The sequence below is a fragment of the Chrysemys picta genome, chromosome 2 (genome assembly GCF_011386835.1).
Source record: "Chrysemys picta bellii isolate R12L10 chromosome 2, ASM1138683v2, whole genome shotgun sequence".
Classification (NCBI taxonomy): domain Eukaryota; kingdom Metazoa; phylum Chordata; order Testudines; family Emydidae; genus Chrysemys; species Chrysemys picta.
The window spans coordinates 179,489,777-179,516,815 of record NC_088792.1 but is presented as its reverse complement, the minus strand read 5'-3'; the positions used below and the strand labels follow the sequence as shown (position 1 = coordinate 179,516,815).

Below are 27,039 nucleotides of genomic sequence, written 5' to 3'. Positions count from 1 at the left end.
GAGTACCCCACAGTCTTTAATGCATGTGTCCTCACAACACCTGTGTGGTAAGAAATTGCTATTATCCCCTTTTCACAGATGGGAAACTGAAGCAGAGAGACTAATTGACTTCCTCAAGGCAGAGCAGGGATTGAACAGCTCCCACGTCCTAGGCTAGTGCCCTAAGCACTGGACTTCTAAGTTCTAAGTTTAAAACAAGATTGATGACCAAATTAATTCCTGATGTAATTCCATTGATTGCAGTGTCTCCCCTTTTTGTGCAAATTATATTTGAATAGGAAGATAATAAAAAAAATCTGTTTACATTATGCAAATAATGAACTGACTTTACATTGTCTCAAACTTGTCTTTCCCCAATCCCTCCCCGCTATTGTCAGATGTTAAACAATCCCCCACACCTAGTGTCTAATGAACATTTTGGAGAAAGGATGACCTTGTTATACATTCAACAACCTGTATGTTGCAACCTGTCCCTGTAGCCTCTCTGGTGAGTGGACCCAACCACAAAATCCCATATACTTCTAAGCCGTCTGGGTAGTAACTGGTCACTGTTCCTATCTCTGGGTATCTCAGGCCCATTCCCATGTCTGACTCCATTCTTGGAAAGTTGGCAACCCTACTGCCCACTTGCACAAAACTGAACACCCTTGCCCCACCCCTCCTCCAAGGCTCCGCCCCTGCCCCCCACTCACTCCATCCCACCTCCCTCTGTCACTCACTCTCCCCACCCTAACTCACTTGCTTATTTTCACTGGGCTGGCTCAGGGGGTTGGGATGCAAGAATGGGTGCAGGCTCTGGCTGGGGGTGCGGGCCAGAAATGAGGAGTTCGGGATGCGGCAGGGGGCTCTGGGCTAAAGCAGTGGGTTGCGATGCAAGAGAGGGTGAGGGCTCAGTCTGGGGGTGAAGTCTCTGGGGTGGGGCCAGGGATGAGGGGTTAGGAGTGTAGGAGGGGGCTCTGGGCTGGGGCTGAGGGGTTCAGAGTGCAGGAAGGGGCTGTGGGCTGGAGCAGCGGGTTGGGATGCGGGTGGGTGTGAGGGCTCTGGGAGCACCTAGGACTAGATGCTGGGAAAGCAGACACTGAAGAAAAAAAAAAAAAAAAAAGCCAAGAAACTGATAACCTGCACCTGCTAATTATGAGCTTAGAACTGACTTAAGGGGCCTTGTTTCTGCTTGGGCCCCATTGGTGCTTTTTATAGCTGTACTTCTAGGTGATTGAATTTGCCTCTGGTTTATCATGTGTGCCAGATTTTGGACACAATTCTGCAACTGGATCCACCTTGGTGGAAGGAATCACATCGAAGTCATGCTCACCCACACGGATCCAGTTGGAGAATTGGGGCTTAAGATATAAACTCCTTGGAGAAGGGTCTGTGACTTCCTTTATGTTTGTACAGCATCCAGCACACACAGATGACACTCAGCAAATGATAGTGAGGAGGGTTATTACTGAACATATATAGCACATAGGTATGAGCAGGGTCCTAACCAGAGAAAATCAAAACGTGCTCCTGGCACTGAGGATTTTAAAGCCAGGTGAATTAATGTGACTAATGAATGCTGCTAATAAGAGCAAACCGTTATTTGACACTGGGAATAAAATTCTCTTCTCATCTGTTACTGTGCCACTTTTTAAGTGCTGGATAAAACTTGATGCCTTGAATCCCACATTAGCAGCATACACACTTTGAGTCCAGCAGACAGAAAAAAGGTAATTGTTTTGTTTTGTATTTTTTATGTTTTCCATGGCTTATATAAGGACCTCTGAGTCTGGCACTTCCGTGCAGTGGATGTTGGCAGCCTTCAGTGCCTCCAGCTGATGATTAGTTGCCAGGAAGTGCCAAAAAGAGAGGTCATTATTGTATTAATGAGAGTCCCTGGAGTGTTAGCCTTCACATGCATAAAAAAAAGTTTATTCAGACCAACTTTCAAAACTGCACACTTACAGTGGAGTCAAACAAGAGCAGACAATGAACAAAATAGTTATCAAATGACATTGCTTAAAGCTATAAAGTGAATTAAAAAACGAGGGCAAACTCATATCTATCCCAAAACTAAGGTGAAAAATATCTATTCTAAAAGTGCCTGGAAATTCCCTCCTCCCTCAGTCCATAAGCAACATAATTCTACAGTTTATATAGTGAGAAAGAAAATAACTTGTCTACACTGCCACTTTACAGTGCTGCAACTTTCTCGAGGGGGGCTGGTGCCATGGCTACATAGCCACGTTAAAGCTAGTGAAGACATACCCTTAGGGAACAGCTGGAAAGTGCTCACCTGATATCAACAATCATGGCTGAGTTAATGCATGTTAATACATATAAAAACAGCGGGCCAGATTCTGATCTCTGATACCTTGTGTAAATCTAAAGTAGCTCTAGTGAATCAGCAGAGATACTTCTGATTTACACTGGTATGACTGAGATCAGACTACGGACTAAAGAAAATGACTAGTAGCACAATGCAGACAGCAGGGCAATATCATCTGAGTGGGGAAATTTGGTGTCAATTTAGAAAATTATTTGCATCTCAGGCTGACTCTGCAAATCCTTGCTCACTTCAGTACTTTTGATGCAATAGATATGAAAGTTGTTTAGCAGGTTCACATGATAGAACCTGCAAGTCTTTTGTGACTAATTACTTCGTGTGAAGTTGCTTTGTTATTTAGTATTGTGAAAGGTATTTTGCAATGAGATGCTTCAAAATGCCACGATAGGATGTTCATTCTATGGATATGAGAATTAAGCAATAAGAATGGCCATGCTGGGTCAGACCAATGGTCCATCTAGTCCAATATCTTGTTTTCTGACAGTGGCCAGTGCCAGATGCTTCAGAGAGCGTGAACAAAACAGGCAATTTTGAGTGACACATCCCCTGTCATCCAGTTCCAAGCAATCAGCGGTTTAGGGATACTCGGAGCATGGGCTTGCACTCCTGACAATCTTGGCTAATAGCCATTGATGGACCTATCCTCCATGAACTTATCTAATTCTTCTTTGAACCCAAGGTGATCAGGAATGCAACCCCATGGAGAAGTCAACAGAGGTACATCAGTTTATACTAGTTGATGAACTGATCCAGAGTTTGTAAAGAACTCTGATTTTCGGGAATGAAAGATGCTACATAAATGAAAAATGTGATTAAGATAAAACTGTCTCTATACCAGACCTTTTTCTAACTCCAAGATGAGGCTACATAAGAAGAGTAACTTGCATTATAAGCATCCCACTCTTATGAACAAAAGATTTGTGACCTTATTTCTATAGACAAAATAAGTAGCAATACTTCTACAGCATCTTGTGACTGAGGATCTGAAAGCATTTTACAACAATGAATTTTGCCTCTCAAGACCCTCAGAAGTTCGGATTGAGTAACAGAAATATGGAGATGTTAATTGACTCACCCAAGGTCGCACAGCAAAGTGGTGACAAAGGCAGGAATATAAACTAGGTCTCCTGATTTTCACCCCTGTTCCTTAACCACAAGACTCTCCTTTATCCCTAATGAACAAAGCATCAATAGAATTGGCTGAATTAGGCCATGAACACAAAGTAATTCTAATATCTGAAGGACAGACCTGTGTGTTACTCCTCTAGCCCAGTGGGAGCCGCAATCGGCCGAACCTGTGGACACGGCAGGTAAACAAACCGGCCGGACCCACCAGGGGCTTTCCCTGAACAAGCGGCGGACTGGCTTTGAGAACCACTGCTCTAGCCTGCTGGTTTTCCTTGGAGGTTTTATAGTTGCAATAAAAGCTCAAAAAGGCCTAGGCTCTTGATTGTTGAAAGCAAGCCAGGTACTTCACTCAGTGGCACCCATTTCTGTTGGTTATGGGACAGCCTTCAAACTGATTGCAGTGCAAATCTTTTAGGGAGGAAGGATCATGGTTGTGGTGTCAGGTTAAAAATGAAGGAAAAGTTGAGGGAGAGCCTTATAGGGCTCCACAAGCATATAGTGCCCAGTGTGGGGAGGAAGAGAAATATTTAGAGCAATGTGAAGATGTGACCATGAGCTGTGGCTGTGCTCAGGGATGGTGAGTTATTTGGGCCCGTGGTGCCTGTACTCCAGCAATATTCAGGGCCTGGGAGCCTGGCTTGACCAATGTTTGGGGCCGGGTCTCTCCCCCTGCCCCGCCTGCCGCCCCCACGCACCTCTTCCGAGCGTTCCTGCCTGTGCCCTGGGCAGCTGCCCCCTCCAGCTCCACCGCTGCACTCCGCTCTGCCAGCTCCCAGCATCAGCTGCCGTCACAGGGTCCTAGTGCCCCCCAACCACTGGTGCCAGCGCAGGCTGACCCTGACCTTGCCCTTCCGCCTCAGACAGATAGACCCTTCCCTTTTCCGCAGGACCCTCCACCAGCACAGGGGGCCTCCCCACACACAGTCACCACTCCTGCTCCATGGTGGGCAACGGGCAGCTCCATCCCCCACCCCCAGTGAGGCTACAGTGAGGGGCAGCAGCAGGGGAGGAGGTGCACATGTGATGGCAGCCCCCCCTCAGCACCCACCACAGGGGAGGTGAGGGGGCTTCCTGGACCTCAGAGGGGCCCTAGGAGCATGTGCAGTGACAGTGGTGTGAGAGGAGTGTGCTGCCGGTGGGGGGGGGGGGGGAGAGGGGGCCCTCCCCCAGAGCTTACCGCTGCCAGCGGGGAGAGGACGGGGGAGGGGAATCCTCCTTTCTGGCCCCAGCCCTGGGGCAGCCTGCCTGCACCCCAAACTCCTCATCCCTGGCCTGGCCCCACCCAAGGGCCCACACCCCCAGCCAGGGCCCTCACCCCCCTGCATCCCAACCCTCTGCCTCAGCCCTGAGCCCCCTCCTGCAATGTAAACCCCTTATCCCCAACCTCACCTCCACAGCCCAACCCTCTGCCTGAGCCCCTCCTACACCCCAAACCCCTTATCACCAGCCCCATGCCAGAGCCCTCATATTTTTACATTATTTTAAAATATATCTATCAGCTTACAGGGCAGGTGTGGGGGGAGCCCACATGGGACTTGGACCCGTTCTGGGCACCATCAAAAATTATACAAGCCTGCAGCTCCTGGCTGTAGGATTAGATTTGCCATTGAATATTATTTTGATGATTTTTGCATATAGTCAATCTGGTATTTGGCTCTTATTTAGTGGCTGCCGCAGAGACGGTATTAAATCAGCTCGATACCAGCAACGATGGGTCTACAGCTGGCAGATGTGTGTTTATTTTTAATGAGGATTCTATGCTGTTCAGTATATGATTTGGTTCTTTCTGTGCTTGGAAAGCTTTTTCCCTCTTCATTTTCAAAAGGAGTCGGTCCATTTCTGGACAGATGGGAGTAGCTGGTATGTTGGAAAACAAACAACTTAATAGCAAATAAGTATATAACGTCGGTTGCAAATACAACCTTGAGCAAAAAGCTCTGCCAACACCAGCAAGTTCAGATCTGCTGCCGCAGTTAGAGATGCTCAAATGTTAAAAGATGCTAAGAATCAGCTCAGGGCATTTTTAAGTGTTACAGACCTTATGATCTCATGTGTGGTGTTAACTTGGGGTGGGGGGGGGGCACATGCACTTTAGTGTGGGGCATAAAAAAAAAAAATGCAACAAAGCGGGGCCAGAGTAGTCACAAGGCAGGTATAGTATTGCCAGCTGCTGAAGTTGAGGCAATTTACAATTGAGTCACATCATACCAGGATTGTACTTATTAATGACCTAGAACAAAATAAAACTGCGGAGAAAAATCCTCTTATGAACAGCCACACTCAGCTTCCCTTTGTGGATATTCTATGGATTTTGCCAGTTTGATAAACAGCTAGAGGGTTACCTAGATTAAAGACATTCAGCTCACAGTAGATTTAAAGGAAGACGGCAGTGTAATGTTAATGATACTCTACTAGTTACTGAATCAGATTACAAAGGATACATCAAAAGAACCTGTAATGATGTATCTTAAATGTGATCTGCTGCAACCTTAATTATGGTCTTGCATCTACTCCACCATACTGAAAGAGAAGAGGGCCAGCTTTTGATGAGGCGTTCAACGTAACTGTGTGTAAAACCATTGTGCATAGGGGATTAAATCTGACCCTAATTAACCAGATAGATTGCTGAGATTTAGGAAATATTCTGTTTGAATGCATGAGAGCAAGAATTGTTAATGTCGTATAGAGAATCCAGTTGCATAAAGATACTGAAATTGTTTTAAAATTGAGTGTACCTTATAAGAACTTTGAAAGCACACTGCTTTCACATGCATTCAAGAGTGTTCCTAATCTACATAGTTGGTTTAGCTTTCCTGATCAGAAATAGCAGACATTGACAACAAACTTATGGAGCTGGTGACATAGGCACCAACTTTTCCCAGTGCTGGTGGGTGCTTGCGCCCCCCCAGCCCTGCCCTGACTCCACCCCTGCCCCACTCCCCATTCCAACCCCCTCCCTAAAGTCCCCACCCCAACATGCCACATTCCCCCTTCTCCCTCCCAGTGCTTGCTGCCATGAAACAGCTGTTTTGGGGCAGCAAGCGCTGGAGCTAGGGGGAGAAGCAGCACGCTCAGGGGAGGAGGCAATTGGGGAGCAGAGGCAAGCTGGGCCAGGGGGCTGCCGGTGGGTGCAGAGCAGCCACCAATTTTTCCCCATGGGTGCTCCAGCCCTGGAGCACCCATGGAGTTGGTGCCTATGCCTGGTGAGATATTTCTATATTTTAAATCTATTTTGATTAAAATACGCAGCATTCTTTAATCTAAGTGACAGAAAAAAAATCAAGGTGGTTATGTTCAGAGCTGGAAATTCTGAACACAGGAATTGGAGCATATGGATTGTAATCAGAGTGAAGAAATGTGCATATTCATATTAAAAATAACCATACAGGGCAAAATTTCAATAGCCTTACTCACATTGAATAGTGCCTCACTCCACAAATAATCTCATTGAAATCAATGGTACTATTTATGGAGTAAGGGGCTACACTATCAGATTCTGCAAATCCCTTCACTCTGAATGGCCCCAAATAGCTGTCAGCAAACACAAATATAAGGACCCACATACGGTATGATTAGTGCAAAGTTTATGGAGATTGATTATGCAAGTCAGGCACCTAGAACCAGAGTGCTGGAAGCTATAGAATTAAGAAGACTGCAGAGTTATACATCAGTAATTGTTTATTTCTATTTAAAAGAATTTTTAAAGAAAACTTCTAAAAAAATAAATATTGTCCATTAAAGACATTATTTTAGCGTGGGTGATAAATCTAAGTCCTGTACGTGAGACGTGAACTCTGGATTGGAACAGCAGGTTCCAGGAGTGCAATAGTCCACTTGTAACCTCAGTTATCCTTCCTCTAGTGGTAAATAAGAGGAAAAAGGATCCATTCTAAGGCAGCAGCAAGTGGCCTCCTTTGAGATTAATAGTGCTGTGCCAGGAGTTGATCATGGGAGGACAAGGAGGTGGAAGGAACTGCTGGCAATGCAGTTCATACTGTTTTTCTGGATCTTAAGCACACTTTCAAGGTGGCCTAAAGAGTAGAGTTTTCAAGGACATTTCCAGGGTCAGGTTCCTATTCTCCCCATTTTCAGGAACAGAACCAAACCATCACCTCCTGGCCCCTGAACCCAGCTAAAGAAACCATGTTATACTCAGACAATAATGGATATTTTTTCAAACACATACTTCACAGTGGTTTTTCTCCTTCCATCCCAGCAAAATTGCCTGGGCCTCCCACCACTCCACCTTCTCAATATTCTACATCCCAGCAGTCTTACCAGAATCTAGCTGAGGTTTAAAGAAGATTTGAGGCTACTTAACTTGAATAAATTATTCTGCTCTGATCAAATTTGTTATACTAATGCCCAATAGCCCATCATGGACTAGTACCCGGTTATGCTAGGCAATGTACAAACAGAACAAGATGGTGCTAGAAAACTTATCTGTGGTGTTGTCATCCTGCCTAGAAGGGTGCAAGATCCAGTTTTGTACTTGTATGCTATAACAGATCTCACCCCACCAGCACACCCTCCTGAAGCCACTCACAACAGCAAAGGTAAGTTTTGTCTCTATTTTTCCTACAGTCCCCCAGGATACCCACTCATGAATCAACACCCATTCCATTCTCCATTTCAGGGCCCATTCACCAGGCTATCTACCTGTGAGTTCTTCTCACTCTTCTAAGGGCTCCACATGTCTGGCCATTCTCCATACTTCTTGGAGGTCTGCTCCCACAATCCTCAACTCAGGGCTTCTGCAAGACCACTCCCTACAGCATTCAACTCCCCAAGGCCCCTTTTGAGCTGCAGGTACTAACCAGGCTGAGCTGCTTCTCATAGGAATGTCCCTCCAGAATCAACCCTCATTTTCCTGGGCTCAGCCTCCTTTGACTGATCTGTTTCTCCCCCTTTACTTAGAGATCTCAGTACTTGTCTTAGCTCAGACTACTTCAATCATCAGCCTTCTTACTACCCCAGTCATTCCTATCTATTACTGTCTCAAGTAGTACTCACTAGCTCTTTCTTACCTGATTCCTGGGTCTTTACAGAGGCCAGGTGCCTTCTATCAGGCCTCATTAGGAGGCAACTAACTAGTCACAGGTGAATTGGACCCTTTCTCTCTTAAAGAAGCCAGTCACCCTAGGACATATGCCCCAGTGTAACTACAGAATCAAATGGTAGTTAAGAAGCAGGTGACTGAGCCCTAACAATATTCAAAGGTATGGATTATTTTTATCTAGCTTCTTCCCTTTTCTCTCCCTCATTCTCTGTCTGGATTTCCTGGAATCATCTGTTACAGTGACGTATGTCAGGTCCTGAATTTAGCAGTCAGGAAATTAAAGATGCAGATAATTTTGCTTTCTTGATTTTTTTAGTAACAGACAGGTGTGAAATGATTGAAGTAGTTTCTTGAAAGAGCATGACCATAGCAAGAGAGAAATCAGACCAATAGCTGCAGGATAAGTCTTGAGGTTCAGATAAGGCAAAATTTAATGTACTCAATTTTCCTAAGAGATTTAACAAAAAATATCCTGCCTCAGACTGAAAGTATGTCACTAAAAATTATGAGAGGCTGGATTAATGTGCACAGTAGTTTATGTTGTTAATGAAAAGACTGTGGATTGTACGAGGAGTAACATGCCTCACATATTTGAGATGCTGTTAGAGAAACCTGGAGAAAAATACATTCCAATTGCTTTGAATGGTTGATCTTAGATCTAATATATTTTGGTTCTGCTTTTAAAAAATGAAGTATTTTACACTCACTTTGTGCTCACTTTGCACACATGCAAATGACTTCACAAGGTGCAAAGCAGTGGAAACTCAGAGACATAGTTTATAGTCAAGCATTTAAAGCCAGTAGAGTTATGCCAGTTTACCTCCTCTGAAGATCTAGACTATTGCATCAGAGGCATACAAAACAGAAACGAGACCAGTATGGAACAATCGGTGATTTAGTTGTAGCTTTCCTAGAAGAGTTTAATATGCTCCCCTCTGTGCTAAAGTATCCTAGAAGGGGATGACTGAATGCCCAAACTCTGCAGCTCCAAGGGTACTCTGGACTCTGACAAGGTTCTCCTCTCCTCCAGTACATGGGATTGATTGGCAGAGATGTGGAAGGGTGAAAAGTGGGGGTAGCAGAGGCCAGGAATCTAAAGGGATCTGGTTCCCCAGTCCTATGAATCCTGCTCAGCTCTGTGGAGTGACCACCCTTCTATGCTCCTTCACAGGTATCATAACTCACAGCACAATGGCAGGAAAAGTAAGTTATGTTGCCAATAGCTGCTGGCCTTCCGTAGTGCCCTGTAACTATGAGAAGGGAGTCAAAGAGCATGCAGCAGGAGTGGATGCTGTCTGAGGCAGCATCCATTTTCCTCAACAGTAGGTCAGATACAGTTTTGGAGGGAAATATGCCACACAGTGTGGCCCTGCCCCTCTACTCCCAGGTCAAGTCCATGTTTTGATCCCTGTGGATGTTTTGAAGAAAGAAAAAAGGTGATTTATGTGGACTGGAAACCATCCTGTGTTGATATTTTCCTCCCCTGCACGCTCTCCCCTTCATATAGCATGAGTTCCTAGCAGGGTCCCCATACGTAGTGACAAGGGAAAGTTAACGTCTCTTTTCAGCTGCACTTGTTAGCCTAGATACTACCCATCTTGTTAGCCTAGATTCTACCCAGCATCATGTCCTGATCTGGGATTCATGTAAATCATTAGGCACAATAGGTGTAATGCACTCCTATGCATAGGGACAGTCTAAGGCCTATGCAATAGTTAAGTTTCAAAACAGAATAAGGCCAATCTTAAACGAAATGTAAGTGGCCTTGGTGTGGTCCTCTGAATCCAAGGTGAATTTTACCCAATGAAAGTAGTTCAGGAAGAATGTAGTGTGTCTCAGGGGCTTCATTTCAGAAAATTTCTGTAAGGGGCCAAGTTGTGTCAGCATTCCTGTTTCTGCCTCCCTAGTGAGGCTGTGGCTGAATAGTTAACAGGCTGCCCCATCTGGAGGAGGTAGAGGGTGTCAGAGGGCTGGCGGTGTGTTTCTCACTGATGGCTGGCATGGGACAGTGCTCGGGGCCTGTCTTGCTCCATGCTTAGCTCTGGGCCATGACCCCTCTTCCTGTCCGGACAGCAGGGGGAGGGAGGTGGCATCCTAGGCTGCTCAAGACAGTCTGCCACCCCCTTCCTCATAGGCCTAGGGCAGCACATTGCCCATCCATCCTGGTGCATAGGGTTGCAATGCCACTCAAATTTGGCCCTGCCACCTCTCCATGATGACAGAGCGGCAGCTGTCCCAAGTTTGAATGAGTGGCGTTGCAACCTGAAACACTGGGTTTAAACATCACTCAAATTTGGTATGGCTGACCCTCCATCATTACAGAGGGGTGGCTGGGCCAAATCTACCACCCTACGTGGCTGCCCAGAAATCTGCCACCCTAGGTAGTTCCTAAAATTCAGGGCAGGGCCCTCCTACCCTACAGCAAATGACTCCCCCAGTGTACCTGCTTTAAGGGCCAAATCCTGAAAGGTGCTGAGCACTTGCAACTCCCATTGACTTCACTGAAACTTTTGGATGCTTCCCACTTTTCAGAATTTGGTCCATCTGGGGTTTTACCCAAGTCAGAAGTGCTTAAAGACCTCTGCATTTGATCCTGAATGAACTTTATATGTTCATTAAGTCTAGGGACTGAAGTTCCTTACCTTTTTTTTTTTTTTTTTTTTGGCTGGAAAAAAGTTGTCTGTTTGAAGTAGCTGATTTCCAGACAATTACTGAGGTGTCCAAAACACCTAAAGAGATTGGTTTTCGTTAGCTAACATAAAACCGAAAGCTGATCCCATTCATTTGTATCTTTTTGGCACTTCTTTAGCTTACAAATGGCCATATGGCTTTTATTTTATTTATTTATTTATTAAGCAAACTTTTTTTTTTTTTTTTTAAAGTAGGGTTTGCTCTCAGGCCGAGGCTTCCTTGCCAAGTTTCATCTCTAGGGCAATTTTTGATGTTTGAGTTATAAACCCTGAAAATAGGATAATGGAGTGGAATTTGTAATGGAAGTGTACGGCAGAACATAGCTGTGCAAATGGTGCCAATAGAGTACTGTAAAGTATCTTTGCACAGCAGCAACCTTTAGACAAAACACAGAGTTTTAATTAATTTCTTTGTGTGTAAGTGTCTGTTTTTTCTTATTTTCTTGGGTTGCTGGCCATTCTAATCCCGGGCGAGGGGCATGGAAGTGGTGTAAGTAGGGATAAAATGGGATTTAATACCAAAGGTATTTCTAAATGTTTTGGGAAGAATTTCAGAGGCAAAAGTACAGATAGTGAGCTAAATCCATTCCTTGGATAATTCCAGTGAAAGTATGCAGATGAATTTGGCTCATTACTTGCATTTGGAGGATAGGTGATTAAAGAGAGTAAAGGGGATTAAGAGTGATCCAGGCTAGGGGACAGAATTAGAAGTCATAAAATTTGGGTTCTGGACCTAACTCTGTCTCATATGTGACCCCGAGCAAGACACTTTGTTTATGTTCCCAATCTGTAGAACGGAGATGATCGTACTGTACCCACATTTGCAAAGTGTTGTTATAAAGCCTTAACGTTCTTGGACGTTTCTTATCTTTGAAAACACAAATTTATGTGAAGCTAGAAAACATCAGATGCTTTTTGATTTGGAAAGGAGGATGGATTTAGGTGAAAAGATAAGCAGGGGGGGACTTTTCTCAGAGACACACCTCAGCCATAAGTATGGAAAAATAAATTAACAAAGAAAATTGAAATGGAAACACTGACTGTCAATCTGGCTGACAGGAAACCAACTGAATACAGCTCAGTAGGGAAGGGAGGGAGGGAGAGCATGGGCGAAAGAGCATTTTAAGCAACGTGATATATTACTGTAACCAGACTGATTACAAATGAAGGGGGAAAGAGACCAGTTGGAGAGCTGCTGCTGCTGCTTCTCTAAGTCCATGGCTAGACTGTACCTGGAGTCACAATTCCTCCTTTTTTCCTGCCTTTCTCCAGGAGGGGATTAATTTGCTACAGCCCCATGTCAGGTGTAGCGCATTGCCTGACTTCTGCTGGCTTGTGGGTGGGATGCAATGGGGAGCAGGGTGAAGCTCAGTTCCCCCTCCTCTGCTAAAAGCAGAAGGAGAACTCCCATCTTCTTTAGCTGGTATGGAGAGCGCTCCCCCGGTTATTTCAATCTACTGTAATGACTGTGGCTCTGCAGGCTGGTATGTTGTAGAGGAGGATTTGGGGACCAAATAGCCGGACATGTCCGGGAAAAAACGGACGTATGGTAACCCTACCTGACTGCCCCCCAGGACTCCACCCCCTACCTAAGCCTCCCTGCTCCTTGTCCCCTGACTGCTCCCTCCTGAGACCTTCCCCCCCCATCCTAACTGGCCCCCAAGAACCCTATCCCCTACCTGTCCCCTGACTGCCAAATCCTTATCCACCCCCCTGCCCCCAGACAGACACCAGGGACTCCCACACCCCATCCAACCACTCCCCACCCTCTGACAGCCCCCCCCCCAGAACTCCCGACCCATCTAAACCCCTCTGCTCCCTGTCCCCTGACTGCCCCCTCCTAGGACCCCTGCTCCTAACTGCCCTCCAGAACCCCACCCCCTACCTATGCCTCCCTGTTCTTTGTCCCCTAACTGCCCCCTCCTGAGACCCCCCCATCCTAACTGCCCCCCTAGGACCCTACCTGTCTCCTGACTGCCCAAAACCTTACACCCCCAACCCCTAGACAGCCCCCCCCGAACTCCCGACCCATCCAATCCTGCTCCCTGTCTCTTGACTGTCCCCTCCAGAACCTCCCTGCCCCTTCTCCGACCCCCTGACCCCCTTACCGTGCCGCTCAGAACAGCGTGTCGGGCTCCACGCGCAGCCCGACACGTTGCCGCGCTCCCCCACACAGCGCATAGCCCGGTTCCCGCCCTCGCAGAGTGCTGCGGAGCAGCACACTGGGCAGGGGGAGGAGCTCCAGACTGCCAGAGGCCCGAACGTCCGGCGATCTGCGAATGCAGGGAGGGAGGGAGTGAGTGATCTCAGCTGCAGGGGAGTGGAGGGGGAAGCGGAGGAGGGGCTCTCTCTGGCTGCCGGAGCCCAGTGCAAGTGGCACCATCCGTCTGGCTGCCCTATCAGCCGCGCGTGCTCTGCATGGGGGGGAAGTCCGGACATTTACAAATCCCCCCCCAGACGCTATTTTTATCCCCCTAGCGGATTTGTCTCCTTTCCTGCCCTCACTCCCTGCCATAAGTTGATGGAGAATACCGTGGTAGGACTTGCTACAGAGCAAGGTTTCTTTTTCTAACACTGATTTCTCTGTTTTGTAAGGGACTGAGTAAAAAATATAAGCTGCTGCATGATGGAAATATGTTTTTGAGGGTAATAAGAGAATCTTTTATTAACTAAAAAAATAGGCCAATAGCACAGGTTCTAAAACCAACCTGCTGACCTCCCCAATCCATTGTGCAGCAAAGCGGGAGGCAGCTAGTCTAGTGGCAGCAGGAGCAGGCAGTCTGGCATGGGTTGATAAGTGCTGGGGGAAACCGCAGGCACTAAGGGAATCTGCCCCAAGTGCTGCTCTTAATTCCAAATGCAAAATTCCTCTTCTGAGCATGGAAGCAGGTGCCTTTTGATCTTGCTACTGGGGCTTCTAAGGGACAGGGATCTACCACTAGGTCAAGGGAGTTCTCAGTCCTCCCCAAAGTGCTTCTGTGAAGACCCTCTCCTTCGAGCCTGGAGGCCAGGGTGAAGGCACAGGAATAAAATTGCCAAGGTAAAATATAAAGGGAAGCTTGATTCCCAGGGGAAAGAACCACTTGCAAAAGAGTCTTTTCCAGAAAGGAGAAGAGGAAGCATTTGTCCTCCTTGGAGACTGGGAAGGGTGTGGTTGACTTCAGTGGGAGCTAGAGAATCCTTAGAACCTCTGTAGTGTATCAGATTGGGTAACCAAACATTGGGGTGCGCAGGATTAGTGAACACCTCTGAAAGTGAAAATGCTGCCTATGGGCTCTTGTGAGGCTGATAGTGGAAAGGGTTAAGCAGATGAATTAAAAGATTCCCCTTACTCTGTTTTCCTTGAGCTTGCTCAAACCTCCTGTCAAAAGGGATCGAAGCCTCTCGCCGGGGAGATGAGCCTCACAGTTTGAGATGCATACAGAATAATTTTTGGGGGGACAAATAGAGTAACCTATCTGGTGCCACTGACTCCACTCTGAATTACTGGCTACACGGCATAACAATCAGTGTTGCTCAAAAAGAAAATGCTTTTGGTTCCAAAACTGCAGCTGTCCATTGAGTAACAGTGTAATGGTTAAAGATGATGGTTGAGGCTATCCTGGAAGAAAGGGCGGGGGAGGGAAGTGGGAGAAATGCTTCACCAGCAGAAAACATGGTAACAAACACTTAACGTTAAGCAGATTTAGTCAATTTAAATGAGGCAGTAAATATCTGTTGCAGTAGCACTAGGAGGCGTTTGGTAAGTTGGTGTAACTGAGGGTGTTTTTTGCCAAGCACATGTTCTGCCCAGTTGCTGTTAGGTTGGAAGTGCTGTTTCAATTAAGTCTCTCTGTGTGTATTTATAAATGTATGTGCTATCTTTCTCCCTCCTGAATTGGCTGCTGGTGTGCAAAAGAGACAAGTTTGAGGTGTCATCTAGTCAGAATGCAAGATGTGCTTAGGGGCTGATTAAGGTTAAAAGGGGCCCAGAATCACCATCGTTTTGAGGTCCTCGAGTAGCAATGGTGCTACTAAAGCTGTAAGCTGTTATGTGGGATGGCCATAGGTATCATTTCTACCACGTCTAGAAATGGGTTAGATGACATGCTGGTAAAAATGCTGTGTTGGTAGCACCAGCGCAGGCGCAGCATGAACTATTGCTAAGAAACAGGTAAGGAATTATCTACTGCAGATATGGCCCATGTATATGTTATCCCCTCTGGCTAGGTGCTCTGCATGACAGCACAAAGGGGACTGATGACTGGACAGCAGCAATATGCTGTGATTCTAATGAGCCCCTGTACAGGATAAGCACTCATTCACTGTTACCTTAGGAGTAGAAGTGCATGAAGGATAGATCTTGTCCACTGAGAGATCTTCTTAGTTTTTTTGGGAGCAGAGCAACCTTTGAGCATTGAACGTGCTGGTCACAACTGTAGCTAGGTTGGTAAAAGAATACAGCCATTATGATCTGATTGATCCCCAGCACTACCTGTCAAACAAACAAACAAATAAATAAAGCCATGCTAGAAAAAGGACTGTTCATCTATAGGTGAAATATCTAGAGAAACAGCACATTCAAAAGTGGGTTAATCACTAAAATGGTCAAAACATAGTTAAGGCTAATTGGTTGCCATTGCGCCAGTTCAGAGCTCCCATGTACAGGTTCATGAACCACAGGTAGACCTAATTGTGACTTGCTTAACTTGACCAAATGAACAGCTAACCCGTTCCTAACATGACTGTTTCTATAGTTAGCATGACTTCATATAACTGAACTGGGCTTATCTTGGCTTCTTTTTATTTATTTATTTTCCCTAACGTGAAATATTTTGGATTAGATACGATTTACAAGGAGCAGATATTAAATTTCAAGGTCTGCTACTCCTGCTGCATTGCCTTACTGACCTATCCCCTGTGGTCAAACATGCTGGGCATACTGCCAACATGAGATCATAGATTTTTATGTTTTATTTTATTTTTTGGGAAGGTGGAGGTAATATTTCATCACCTCACCTCCCATGATTCTGTCTTAGTGCTTCCCTCTGATGCTGTTTCTTTATTATTTCATTTTTGTCATCTTGAATGTTCAGAGGACGGCAGCTTTATATATATAATGCTGTATATTTATCTGCTGGCTCATATGGTGATGGAGGATACTACATAGTACTTGAGCTCTCCCTGTTTAATTCTTGAATTGCAGGTGCTTCCCCGTAGACTAGCTAACTACCCTTGAGTCTGATTCTGCTGTCACTTACAGCAATGTAAATCAGGAGTGACTCTGTTGAAGTCAGTGGAGTTACATCAGTTGAAACTGGTGTGAGTGACGAGTCATGCCTCCTCTCTTCTCTAAATCTTCTTGACTATCTGAAACAGAGAGTGAGAGAAGAGTTAAAGATTAGCAGTTACCCAGGCAGTTTTGGGATACAGGATGCTGTCTATCAAAGAGACAAGCCTAATATTCTGAAAATCATTTATTTTCAGAAACCAGAAGCTGGATGTGAACTAGGCCCCTGCATGCACACCCATACCCACTCACCCCCCTGGGGAGTATAATGTGGCTGTTTCTCTAGATACAGAGGAATTGTTTTTTTTTCTAGCATGGCTTTAATTTTATTTTCTTGTTTACTTGTCTGTGTGACTGAAGGAAGTGAAGAGTAAAGAGGGGAGCTGATATAATCAAACTGATTTATCCTTGTTTGTACTGTGGATCAGGAGTTGATACAGAAGCTCATTCAATTTCACTAATGATTAGTTAGTATTTTTATAACAACGTAATCAGTAGGTACTGAAGCTTTGCTGTGAATAAAAGCAAAGTGAACGTGAGAGAATCCCAGGAGATCTGGACACCCCTCCCTCCAAACCATCCTTGCACCCTCTGTTTCTTGACATATGGAGGACTAAAGAATATTAATATTCATTAGAAGCTGTCAGTTTTGGCCACCTGCTGTGTGTTTCTGAATCATAATATTGTAGAAAGCATACCGCACCTGGCAGGAGTTTACGGAATCCAATTAACAGGTTTAAGGGGTTAGAGTATGAGATGTTACAGCTTAGCTGGCTGCAACCCAGCCTGGTTACTAGAGTGCGCGGGTGAGGGACCACTGCAGCTCATCCTGACAGTGATGTCATTAATATGGAAAAGTGTCTGTGGTGAGCTCGGCACAGTGTTTCTTCTTGAGGCATCTTAGTACAAGGAAACTGAGCAGATATAGCAACATGAATCTATTGAAGAGTTTGTGGTGTTGTGCTCCATATGTTTATGGAAATATGCTTATGAGTGTAAATATAATGTAACTGGAATATGCTTTATGCAAAAGGTCTCTTGTAAGTTATCATTACGAAGCTTACGATATACTGAGTGTGTTCATCCTATTTGTTTGCATGTATTATTTCTATGTCTGGAGTTAGAAGAATAAGATGTAAACTTCTATACTAATGTAAACGTGTTAAGTGGAAGCCATTAAGGGTGCTTCAGAATCCATGAACTGTGAATGCGTTTGTTTACCTGCAAGTCTTCCTATGTTCCTATGTCTTCCAGCTACTGGGCTATGAAGAAGGAGGTCTTACAGTGACGTGATCATGTCACCTGAACTGGAATCCATCTTAAACCTGGTGCTTTTCCATTTAGAAGGAGGGATGGGGATCCAGAGAAACAAAAGATTCCCGCCTTGTGCCAAAGCTATAAAAGGGGGTGGAACAGAACAAAGGGGGCTGCCAGTCATGAGAAATCCCTGAGTTACCACCTGAGCGGGAACAAGGACTGTACCTACCTAGACTAGGAAGGAGTCTAGTCTGTGAAAGAAGTTTATCAGCACATCTCTGAGGGTGAGAGTTACCCGTATTCAGTTTCTTAAATGTATTAGGCTTAGACTTGCCTGTTTTGTTTTATTTTGCTTGGTAACTTACTTCAGTCTGTCTGTTATTACTTGGAATCACGTAATTCCTACTTTTGATACTTAATTAATAAACAAAAGTGATTTTATTAACTCAGAGTAAGTGATGAATATCTGGGGGAGCAAACAGCTGTGCATATCTCTCTATCAGTGTTATAGAGGGCGGACAATTTATGAGTTTACCCTGTATAAGCTTTATACAGAGTTAAATGGATTCATTTGTGGCTTAGGCTCCCAGAAAGACTGAATACTGGATGCTGGGAAAGTCCCTGTTAACTGAGAAGCCCCTGGGCTAAGTGAATCTTAGTTTCTGTGAACTGTAGGGGGGCGTGGCCCAACCTCTTGGTCTGTGCTGTGGCTGACTGGAGTGTCTAGTTCAGCAAGACGGGAGTTGAGGGAAGCCTTCTCTGGCAGGGGAGTTTGTTCTCAGTGGTATCCCAGCACATCTAGTGACAGTCTTGAAGGAGTTTATGTGACCAAACCCATCACAGGGATTTTTCAGATGACTGAAAGGAGGAAGAACCGTGCTTTCTTCCCACACCCATAGCACTTTGTCTCTCAACCCACAAACTCCTTTGCTGGGCTGACTGTATCAGCTGCCACTTCTCTGAGTGACTTTAATCCCTGGACAATGCTTAGATGATAAAGCAATAAATGATCTCTCTCTGCTTCTTGCTATCTCAATTCATTTCCTTACCATCTAAGCATTATTCGTAACAAGCTAAGAAGATACAAGCAGGTGTACATGTTAATATCTTGCAGCATAATACAGTAAAAATGTACTCTTACATAGCAGATCAGATTGGTCTTGCCATTAGAATGTATTCTACCCCTGCATGTTAGTATTATTTATTTAAATGTGGATATTTTGCAGGCACAGATGTGCTGTGGTATCCCTAGTCCCAGGGTGGCTGTGCTCTTGAAGGAGTCATAGATCATTGCAAAGAAATCCGAGCATTTAGAGAGTTGATGGATCGGAAGTACCTTTGTGTTTTTATTATGATGACAGTACTGCCCTGGTCATATCACATCATAGGTGTAAACTTAGCAGGACTATAGCTATTCATATTTGGACATATTGCTCAGAAAAACAAATAAGCATTGTATTTCTCCCTAACTCTCTTACATTTTTATTGCTTCAGACACTCATAGGCTTTTTCCATATCAAATTTCTATTAGATCATTTAGCCCATCTCCTCACCGCTGAAGGGTTGTTCCCTGCAATGCATTTTCTCATGCAGTCTAGTTTTAAATATCCTAAACAATGGGGCTTTCACCTTTTTTTCCTTGGGGAAATAATAACTCAGACTGGTGGATCTCTCAGCTGGGAAACTTATCCTGATATTCAGTCTACATTTTCCGTGTCTTAATTTCATCCCACTACTCCTTGTTACCCGTGTAATATCCTAAAAAATTCACAAGAACGACCATCCTCCATCTAACCCAGTCTCCTGTCTTCTGACAGTGGCTGGTGCCAGATGCTTCAGAGGGTATGAACAGAACAGGGCAATTTATTGAGTGATCCATCCCCTGTCATTCAGTCCCAGCTTCTGTTGGTCAGAGGCTTAGGGACATCCAGGGCATGGGAGTTGTGTCCCTGACCATCTTGGCTAAATGCCATTGATGGACCTATCCTCTGTGAGCTTATCTAATTCTTTTTTGAACCCAGTTATACTTTTGGCCTTCACAACATCCCCTGGCAACGAGTTCCACTGATTCATTGTGCATTGTGTGAAGAAGTACTTCCTTTTGTTTGTTTTAAACCTGCTGCCTATTAAATTCATTGGGTGACCCCTGGTTCTTTTGTTTTGTGAGGGGATGGGGGAAGAGGCAGTGGGGAAGGAAGGGGGTGGAATAGGGCAGGGGGAGGGGAATGTGGGTGTGAGAGGAGGAGGATGGAGAAGAAAAGGGGATGGGGAATCACAGGAGGAAGCGGAGCCTGGCATGCGGTGTCCCCTCGGCAGCAGCTGGGGCTCCCAACACTAAGCTCCTCCACACTTTGATCCTGCTGGGCTAAGCCTGCCCACCCACACCTGGTGCACCAGGCACAGAGGGGCAGGGCACTGGGGTGTTTCTGGGGCAGGCTCAGCCCTTGCGCTGTGTCAGGGTCAGGTGCAGCCTCACTGCTGAGTCCCTGTACTGGGGGCTTCAGGGTGATCTCCCACATCAATGCAGCCAGTGGCCTGTGCTTCCTACTGCATTCTGGAGCCACATTTATTTATTTATTGACAACTAAAATTTGCAGAATTTTAAAATATTGTGGGCATAATTTTTAGGCACAGAATTTTAATTTTTTGGCGCAGAATTCCCTCAGGAGTAATATTTGAGTTCCTTCAGAACTCTTGGATGAATACCATCTGATCCTTGTGATTTATTACTGTTTAATTTATCAATTTGTTCCAAAACCTTCTGTATTGACCCCTCAATCTGGGACAGTTCCTCAGATTTGTCACCTAAAAAGAATGGCTCAGGTGTGGGAATCTGCCTCACACTGTCTGCAGTGAAGACCAATGCAAAGAATTAATTTAGCATCTCAGCACTAGCCTTATCTTCCTGGAGTGCTCCTTTAGCACCTCAGTCATCCAACGGCCCCACTGATTGTTTGGCAGGCTTCTGATGTACACCTCTACCTCGATATAACGCTGTCCTCGGGAGCCAAAAAATCTTATAGGTGAAACCGCGTTATATTGAACTTGCTTTGATCCACCGGAGTGTGCAGTCCCGCCCCCCCCGGAGCACTGCTTTACTGTGTTATATCTGAATTCGTGTTATATCGGGTCGCGTTATATCGAGGTAGAGGTGTACTGTAAAATATTGTGCTGTTAGTTCTTGTGTCTTTTGCTAGTTGCTCTTAATTCTTTTTTTGGCCTGACAAATTATACTTAAACTCTGACAAATCAAATGTAAATCTCCTTTCTATTTTCCTCTGTAGGATTTGATTTCCAGTTTTTAAAATACGTCTTTTTGTCTCTAACTGCCTCTCTGACTCTCTTGGTTAGCCATGGTGACATTTTTTGTCCTTTTTTTACTTTTTTTTTTTTTTTCTTAAATTTGGTGTTAACATATAGTTTGTGCCTCTTTTTAAAAAGCTTCCATGCAGCTTGCAGGCATTTCACTTTTGTGAATGCTCTTTACTTCTTTGTTCTTGTTCTTTACTTCATTTCCATCCTTCATTCCATGCTGGTGGGAGGGTGGATGCGGTGGCCCGACTGTGCCCCAGCAGCAGCCGGTGCGGCTGGCCCAGGGGCTGCTGCAGAAGTCCCGGAGGTCCTGGAAAGTCACAGAATCCATTACCTCTTTGACAGACTTGCAGCCTTAGTTATTGTTCTTCTTTGTCTGCTTTTAGAGATTTCACACCCACACAAGAGTGAACGTAACACAGAAGACTTACCAGTATGAGGACCTGGCTCTGGGCCCCCGGAAGGGGGCGGGGCCTTGGGCGGAAGGGGGCGGGGCAGGGGTCAGACTCCCCCAGCCAGCCCATCCGCACCGCCTGGTCTGCGCCGCCTGGGGCACCAACGGCGATTTAAAAGGGCCCGTGGCTCCGGCTGTCTCCACGGTAGCAGTGGCAGAGGCCCGGAGCCCCGCATCCCTCTTAAATTGCTGGGCCCTGCAGCTGCCGCTTTTACTGCACTCCCTCAGCGGCGGCCCTGCTGGTAGGGTCTCTACCGGCATGGCTGCCGAGAGGAGCGGGGCAGGAGCAGCAACGTTAAAGCACTTCCACGGCATTGCTTTAATGTCAGCTGCGTATGGGCCGGTATCGACGGCCACTTCTTACCAGTATGCCATACTAGCCCGTACCAGTCCAGTTTCACCCCTGCATCCACATTTCAGTGTCATTGCTGGAGTCCCATCAGTCCCCTTACTTCTCAGAGCCTGTCTAAACATCATTCAGATGACAGTAACACTCTGACTATTGGGACAGAGAATCATTATTAAGTTACACCTTCCTCCAACTGAAGTCACATCAGATTCACATCTAAGTGGCATAGCAATAAGTAGAACACGGTCTATATATCTTCGCAGTTGTGCTTCCTAGAGATTGTGGTCACAATCCATCCGCTCTTCCTTGTGCGTATCCACTGTAATGGTCAGGGGCTTAGTCCTGCCATGGGATTTGTATAGTTAAATTCCTGCAAATGTTGTGGTGCAAATGGAGAGGGTTATTGCTGAGATGCCAATTGGATCATGGGGGGGAAAAAACTTCATAAGAAAATCAAAATATATTACCTCAAAATGTACACAGACTTTGGAATGATTAGGTTGTGTTTTTGCATTGTACTGCATATAGCAAGTTGGCAGGATGTGAGTGGAGTCTATTATGTCCATTGATCTTAGCCATGTTTGGTAGACAGACAATAACCATGATTTTAAACTCTTTAATGAATGGCACATTCTGTTGCTTGCAAGTCTGGCAGTAAGTCTTGTCACTCAAGTGGGTGATATTTCTATCACCATCTGATCAGATGCAGCCAGTTAAAAATTAGCATACTGTACACTTTAAAGAAACGTTTGTTCTGTCTCCAGCACTGGAGCTGAAATGCTGCAGTGTGAAGACAGAAGAGTCTCATGGGGGAGGAGGGGGATGTTGGGCTTTTTGTAAAACTCATTCAAATATTAGGCACATACATAGTGCTGTAGGCTCTGTTTTGAGAGAGTCTGTATATTCAGTCATATCAGGGGCCATTAGGGACAGACATGATGTTTGCATATATATATCTTATTAGTGAACACTTATGGAAATGTAGCTGGGCTATACTGAAATATAATAAGTACACAGTGAAACATTGTCATTGCATAATTACAAATTGAGAATGCATATGTACGGTTGTACACTGAAAGATGTAACACATCATAAAATATGTATTCAATAGTGCTAGCACTACATGTCATATATTGGACTGTTTATGATGCTCCTGTCAACTGAACTTCTTATATGACGAGTTTCAGAGCATCACAAAATCTAGTGGCCTGTGTGAAATGTGTTGGTGGTCTCAATTCATTTCCTAGGGGGGAGGTATCCACATCATATAAAGCGTGGTGTCCAGAACTGGACACAGTACTTCAGCTGAGACCTCACCAGTGCTGAGTAGAACAGGACTGTTACCTCCTGTGTCTTACATACAACACTCCTATTAATAAATCCCAGAATATTAATCTTTTTTGCAAATGCATTACGTTACAGACTCCTAGTCACTTAACCCCCAGATCCTTTTCAGGAGTATTACTGCCAGTTATTCCCCATTTTTGTATATATTTGATTTTTTTCCCCCTTCTTAAGTGTAGCACTTTGCACTTGTCTTTATTGAATTTCATCTTGCTGATTTCAGACCAGTTCTCCAATTTGTCAAAGTTGTTTTGAATTCCAGTCCTGTCCTCCAAAGTGCTTGAAATCCTTCCCAGCTTGGTGTCATCCACAGATTTTTGTAAGCATATCATCTACTCCACTATCCAACTCATTAATGAAAGTATTGAATAGTACCGGACTCAGCACAGACCTCACTCGATTATGTCCCCTCAGTTTGGCAGCCCACCATAGATAACTACTCTTTAAGTTTGGTCTTTCAACCGGTTGTGCATTTCCCTACTTTGCTTATGAGAATGTCATGTGGGACTGCGTCATAGACTTACTAAAATCTACTGCTTTCCCCCCATCCACTAGGCCAATAATCCTGTCAAAGAAGGAAATTAGGTTGGTTTGGCATGATTTGATGTTGACAAATCCATGTTGGCTATTACTATAATCCTACTACCCTCCAGGTACTTGATTGTTTAATAATTTGTTTCAGTATCTTTCCAGGTATTGATGTTAAACTGAATTGTCTATAATTCCCCAGTTCCTCTTTGTTCCCCTTTTTAAAGACAGGTACTATGTTTGTCCTTCTCCAGTCCTCTGGGACCTCATCTGTCCTCCATGAATTTTTGAAGATAATTATTAACAGTTCCAAGATAGCTTCAGCTAGTTCCTTAAATACCCTACGGTGAATTTCATCAGGTCCTGTTGATTTGAATACATCTAATTTAGCTAAATATTATTCAGTCTGTTCTTTCACTATTTTGGCTTGCTGTCCTTTTGTCTTTCTCTTGCTCCTAATGTAGTTATAGAACCTCTTCTTATTGTCTTTCGTGTCTCTTGATAGGTATAACTCATTTTGTGTGTTAGCCTTTCTGATTTTGTCCCTACGTTCTTTTGCTATTCATTTGTTCTCATCCCTAGCAATTTGTCCAGGTTTCCACTTTTTGGAGGATTCCCTTTTTGATTTTTGGGTCATTAGAGAGCTTCTGATGGAGTCATTTCTGCCTCTTACTATTCTTCCTATCTTTCCTTTGCATTGGGATAGTTTGCTGTTGCTCCTTTAATACTGTCTCCTTGAGAAACTTCCAGCTTTCCTTTTTATGTAGGACTTGAAGATCCTCAGGAATGCATCAAGTTCAGTCCCTATGCTGATTCAGGACCAGGTAAACTGAATCATGCAATTTATCATATCATGACCCTTTTCACCCAAATTGCCTTCAACCTTCAGATGTGCAACCAATACCTCCCTGTTAGTCAGAAACCAGTCTAAATTGGCTGTCCCCCTGGTTATTTTCTTCACCTTCTGAAACAAAAAGTTGTCCCTAGTACATTGCAAGAACTTACCAGACATTTTGTGTTTAGCTGTATTCCTTTTCCAACAAATGTCTGGGTAGTTAAAGTCCACTGTTACTACCTGATCTTGTGGAGACTGAAACTCGCTTACTCCTCCAGACTGGTTGTCCCTCCAGATTAGGACATGTTGACATAAAACCTGGGTTAATTGGCCAACAGAGATCTCCCTTACTTAGGGAAATGCTCCTGTGCCACCCCCTCTTTAGCTCCTGGCTTAGAGGGTGTGGCTGGGATGCCGCTATGACCATCTGGTCCATGGAGGATCAGCTTGTACTGTGTGTTATACTTATTCCGTTGATGATAAATAGAGGACTTAAGTCTCCAGGGCTGTCACTCTTGCACTTTTGTCAGCCTTAAATTCACTGAATAATAAAGTGCAATTGCCATATTATGAGATCCATATGTGCTGTGTGAAGGATGTATGATACAGTTAAACCCATCTGGTTTATACAGAAACTCATCTATAATTCACAGCCTTCATAAATATGTCACTCTAATCACACTTACACACCCACTACCCATGTTCTACCTCCCCTGGGTTATTCAGGTCTGACAGCTTCTGAGATCAGACCTTGAGTCGTGTGGCAGATGGCTGAATTTAACTGAATAAATTTGGTTTTCATTTCAGAAGAATACTCCTTGTAATCACAACTGTTTCAGAGAGCATCATCTTGAAGTTTTGCAATTTTCCCCTTAGCATAACTTAAAGTCTATATCAGTCTATTATTTTTGCCAAGGTCTGAATTTCTTGGTCAAGATCCAGACTCCAGACAAAATAATAATGAAAAGAGGAGATGATGATGATAATAATAATAAGTAAATAAAAAGATTTTTGGGGTCCGTTCAAAAGCGACTGGTGGTCTGGACTTGGCCTGCAGTTCACCTATTGATAAGGCTGCAAGTCTGACATGGAGGGCGCAGATTCCAGGAGCTCTGTGACTTCTGCAGCGTCTGTTGCGGCTGGCCCGGGGGCCACCTGAGCAGTTCGGGCAGCCCCTGGGCCAGTCTCAGGCTGCTGTGCCTTCCTGCCCCCCAGCAGCAGTGGGGGTCTCTGGGTGCCACCCCCACCCCAACAGCAATGTGGGTCCCAGGCTGCACGCCGCCACCTGCCTCCCCCTAGCAGCAGCAGGGGTTCCGGGCTGTGCACCACTGCCTGCCCCCTCCCCAGAGCACCTGTAGTACCCCCGGGCAGTCCCTTGCATTAGAGCACCCAAGATTTAGTCAGGGGTATATAGTACAAGTCATGGACAGATCTTGTGCCATGAATTTCTGTTTACTGCTCGTGTCCTGTTCATGACTTTTACTAAAAATACCCGTGACTAAAACGTAGCTTTACCTATTGACTATCCCTAGTCCAGGGGTAGGCAACCTAGGGCACGTGTGCCAAAGGCGGCACGCAAGCTGATTTTCAATGGCACTCACACTGCCTGGGTCCTGGCCACTGGTCCGGGGGGCTCTGCATTTTAATTTGATTTTAAATGAAGCTTCTTAAACATTTTAAAAATCTTATTTACTTTACATACAACAATAGTTTAGTTATATAATATAGACTTATAGAAAGAGCCCTTCTAAAAACGTTAAAATGTATTACTGGCACGTGAAACCTTAAATTAGAGTGAATAAATGAAGACTCGGCACACCACTTCTGAAAGGTTGCCGACCCCTGCCCTAGTCTGTAGCCTACTTATTATGCAGAAGCCATTCACTTTTTTAGTAGAGCAGAACTGTGTCTAGCTCCCAACTCCAGCTTCAAGCTTTGGTCCCCGGCAACTGGAACCAGTGCCCTTCTCTCCCCACTAGAGCATTTTCATTCTATGGTATTTCTTTTGCTTTTATGGGGTGAAGTTGTTAGAGCCTTGATATTTGCTTCAGGCTTTAGTTTGTGGCTTAATTAGTACACACAAGATAGCTTTCCTTAGTCTGTACCATACACACATGCTTCTAAGCATATGAGGATATGTTTCTAGGCTGTTTCATTATGTGAGACATGGAGATTTGCAGTGCAGTGTACAACACGAAGCTCTCAGAAAGTAGTATAAATATGTTCTGTCTCCTTACCATGAACAAACCTATGGCCTAGATCCTCTGGACCAGCTGAGCGGCACTTGGTGCCGCTCCAGAGGGGCTGGGCAGAGATGGCATTTAACTAGCTTGGCTTTATGGCATCTCAATCCTGGGCCTGGTCGAGGCTGCTCTATTTTATACTGGCTGCCAACAGCCCCAAAGGACCATTCTGGTAGCCATGGATCAGCTGGGCATAAGGGCATCCTAGCCATGACCTCTAGGCCAGGAGTTAGGGAGGGGGTTGG

At 45.0% G+C, this 27,039-nt stretch overlaps 1 protein-coding gene across 4 annotated transcripts in view; it reads left to right on the top strand.

Moving 5' to 3' along the window:
• The window catches only part of LOC101951390 (Gfo/Idh/MocA-like oxidoreductase domain containing 1), a 344,332-nt gene extending 318,775 nt beyond the window's left edge, over positions 1-25,557 (top strand). For 2 of the 4 annotated variants that reach the window (XM_065585028.1, XM_065585030.1), the window contains one exon: positions 17,727-25,557. In XM_065585028.1, the coding sequence (XP_065441100.1) occupies positions 17,727-17,760 (34 nt within the window). In that variant the 3' untranslated portion in view covers positions 17,761-25,557. Of the gene's footprint in view, positions 1-78; positions 16,988-17,726 lie in introns of those variants that run through there. The other 2 variants (XM_065585027.1, XM_065585029.1) reach the window with 1 other exon arrangement.
• Positions 25,558-27,039: the final 1,482 nt, after the last annotated feature.